Source organism: Mustelus asterias, chromosome 11 (assembly GCF_964213995.1).
Source record: "Mustelus asterias chromosome 11, sMusAst1.hap1.1, whole genome shotgun sequence".
NCBI classification, from domain to species: domain Eukaryota; kingdom Metazoa; phylum Chordata; class Chondrichthyes; order Carcharhiniformes; family Triakidae; genus Mustelus; species Mustelus asterias.
This window is the reverse complement of record NC_135811.1, coordinates 38,089,045-38,091,544: the sequence shown is the minus strand read 5'-3', so window position 1 is coordinate 38,091,544 and position 2,500 is coordinate 38,089,045. Positions and strand designations below refer to the sequence as shown.

At 39.3% G+C, this 2,500-nt stretch overlaps 1 protein-coding gene across 5 annotated transcripts in view; it reads left to right on the top strand.

Moving 5' to 3' along the window:
* ebf3a (EBF transcription factor 3a) overlaps nt 1-2,500 on the top strand; it is a 129,728-nt gene that overhangs the window by 99,448 nt on the left and 27,780 nt on the right. For all 5 annotated transcript variants that reach the window (XM_078223461.1, XM_078223459.1, XM_078223462.1 and 2 more), the window contains exons 9-10: nt 166-296; nt 773-899. In XM_078223461.1, the coding sequence (XP_078079587.1) occupies nt 166-296; nt 773-899 (258 nt within the window). The remainder of the gene's footprint in view (nt 1-165; nt 297-772; nt 900-2,500) is intronic.

The following is a 2,500-nucleotide window of genomic DNA, read 5'->3' as shown; positions in this document are numbered from 1 at the left end:
TACCACATGAACATGCTGAGATATGATTGTGCTTTTTCTTTCCGCTAAACTGCAGAGAGCAATCATTCACTTTGTGACTTTGCTTTGCATGATTTGTCATTGCGGACGGGAACTCGTAGCCAGGACGATAGATTTCAAGCCCTTATTTTCCCTTTGTACACACAGCTACTCCATGCATAAAAGCCATCAGCCCGAGTGAAGGTTGGACCACTGGTGGAGCCACGGTCATCATAATAGGAGACAACTTTTTTGATGGTTTGCAAGTTGTATTCGGCACTATGCTGGTTTGGAGCGAGGTAAGCCCTCCGATTTGGACAGTGGAATATGCGGCATGTTGCGACTTATCCAAGCAAATTTTTATACGATAAGACTTTTTCAATGAGTATTTACGTGGGACAATTTACGGGACAAATTGTGTTAAATGCTGCTGATGTCAACTTATGCCATCTAGTGGATAATCATTTGTACGCGATCGTTCAATAGAATTGAATAATTAGCACTAGAAAATTACTAGAAGAGAACTTAGGGAGACATATGGAGGCAATTTTCATGTGAATGATGCCTCGTGGCTTTTCCTGCAAGCTAAAACCAAGGATCATTTACAAGCGATGTTGTCAAGCTACAGATCTCTGAACTGCATGTGAGAGATGAGGGCAAATTTTCAGATGTGTGCCTAATTTGGATTAATTTTCATAATTACGCTCAACTGGCAAGCATCATTTCTATCTCTGTCATCTTAGCCTTAAGTCTGTTTACTGTATGATTCTTCTAGCTGATAACTCCCCACGCCATCAGAGTTCAAACCCCACCTCGGCACATTCCTGGAGTGGTAGAAGTCACCCTGTCTTACAAGTCAAAACAATTCTGCAAAGGTGCTCCTGGACGTTTTGTCTACACTGGTAAGTTGGGAACAAAAAAAAAGGCTTGGAACTCCTGAAAATATTTAATGATTGAGCAACGATGTGAAATTCAAAAAAGTAGAAAGAAGGGAATAGGAAGTTGTACGTCAGCAGGGAGAGAGGGGAGGTGAGGTCGTAGCCTGCCTGACCTGGAAGCTTTGGTCTGATGTGGAGTGCTCCTTAATTGATGGGGACAATGAGATAATCATTGAAAATTGCTTTTCCCCATTGAAAGCCAAGCTAAGTCGAACTGTATTTCACAATATGAAAATGATGCGAACCCAAGGGGAGGAGGGACTGATTCTCTGGGGCAGCTGTTTTCCATCAGAGTCCCACCAAGCTTGCAGCCTGACTAGCCACTCCAGCATTTAACCTTCTCAGCATGAGGAGGGACGCAGGGCAATGAGGCTGCAGGATAATGAAGCAAGCGTATAGTATAGGGCATACAGCTTGTGGAAAGTATAACTTAAAGACATTAACAGCTTATCTACAGCCCTATTAAAGTGCCAAATCTCAGGGAATAGCTTGTGGAGGACACCATTAGTCACACATACTAAGAGGATTGTGCTGATTCTCATCAGGGACAGAACAAACATATCCCACTATATCTATGCAGTTTTTTTTTCCCTCTACCCCTTGCAGTCATTATAAAGATACAATTACCATGGGAGACAGTAGCAGTTCAGTTGATTAGCACGGTGAATTAAAAGAATGAGTCACAAATGACATGTCCGGTTCTTCTGCACAAGTCCTTCTTATTCCCTGTGCACCTCACCCCTCTTGTAAGAAGGTCAAAAATGAGAGAGAACTAACAATTTCAAGCAACGAGCACTTAGTGCCAGAATTAACAATCACACTTTGTGTAATTGCCATTTAATAGTAAATTAGCATATAGACTGTAAAATATAATATAAATGGCCTTATGTTTAAAATTAAATTAACTATATTTTTACCATATTCAACAGTAAATTGGTCAAACTAATAATATGAGTTGATTTTTAAATTCAGATATCTGAGTGGTGGCTGATTATTTATCCACAAATAATTACTTAACTATTGGACACCTCTTTTTGTCCAGATTGTGCCATGCTGTTTCTGATTGATTCCAGCTTTTTTTTGTCAAAATGAACATTGCACTCTCCTGGGGTTAAATCAGAAGCAGTAAAGTAATCTGATACCATGGTGCATAATCAAACTTCTGTACAAAGTAATATCTGCACCCCAAATCACACAAGGTTATACTGAAAGAAGGCACAACAAGTACTGCAACTTTAAAAAGTTGCCATGATGTATTTTTTTTTAATGGAATGAATTGGAGCACTGGTCACAATTAATTTATTACTGCAAATTATAATTGTTGCACCAGTAATTGAAACAAGATTGCAGTTAAATCCATCTTGTAAAATTACGTTTTATATGGAGAAGTGATCCTTTCTAGTGGTAAAATGGTCTGTTTTGAAAGGAAAGCAAGCATTTCGCTTAAATGCTGTCTTTTAACAAAAGGAACTTGAGCAAATTAATGTTTGTTTTGCTTGAAGCATATATCCACAGCACGCCATGAATAAAGTTCTGTTAGAAGTTAGCGCTGACCTCTTCTACCC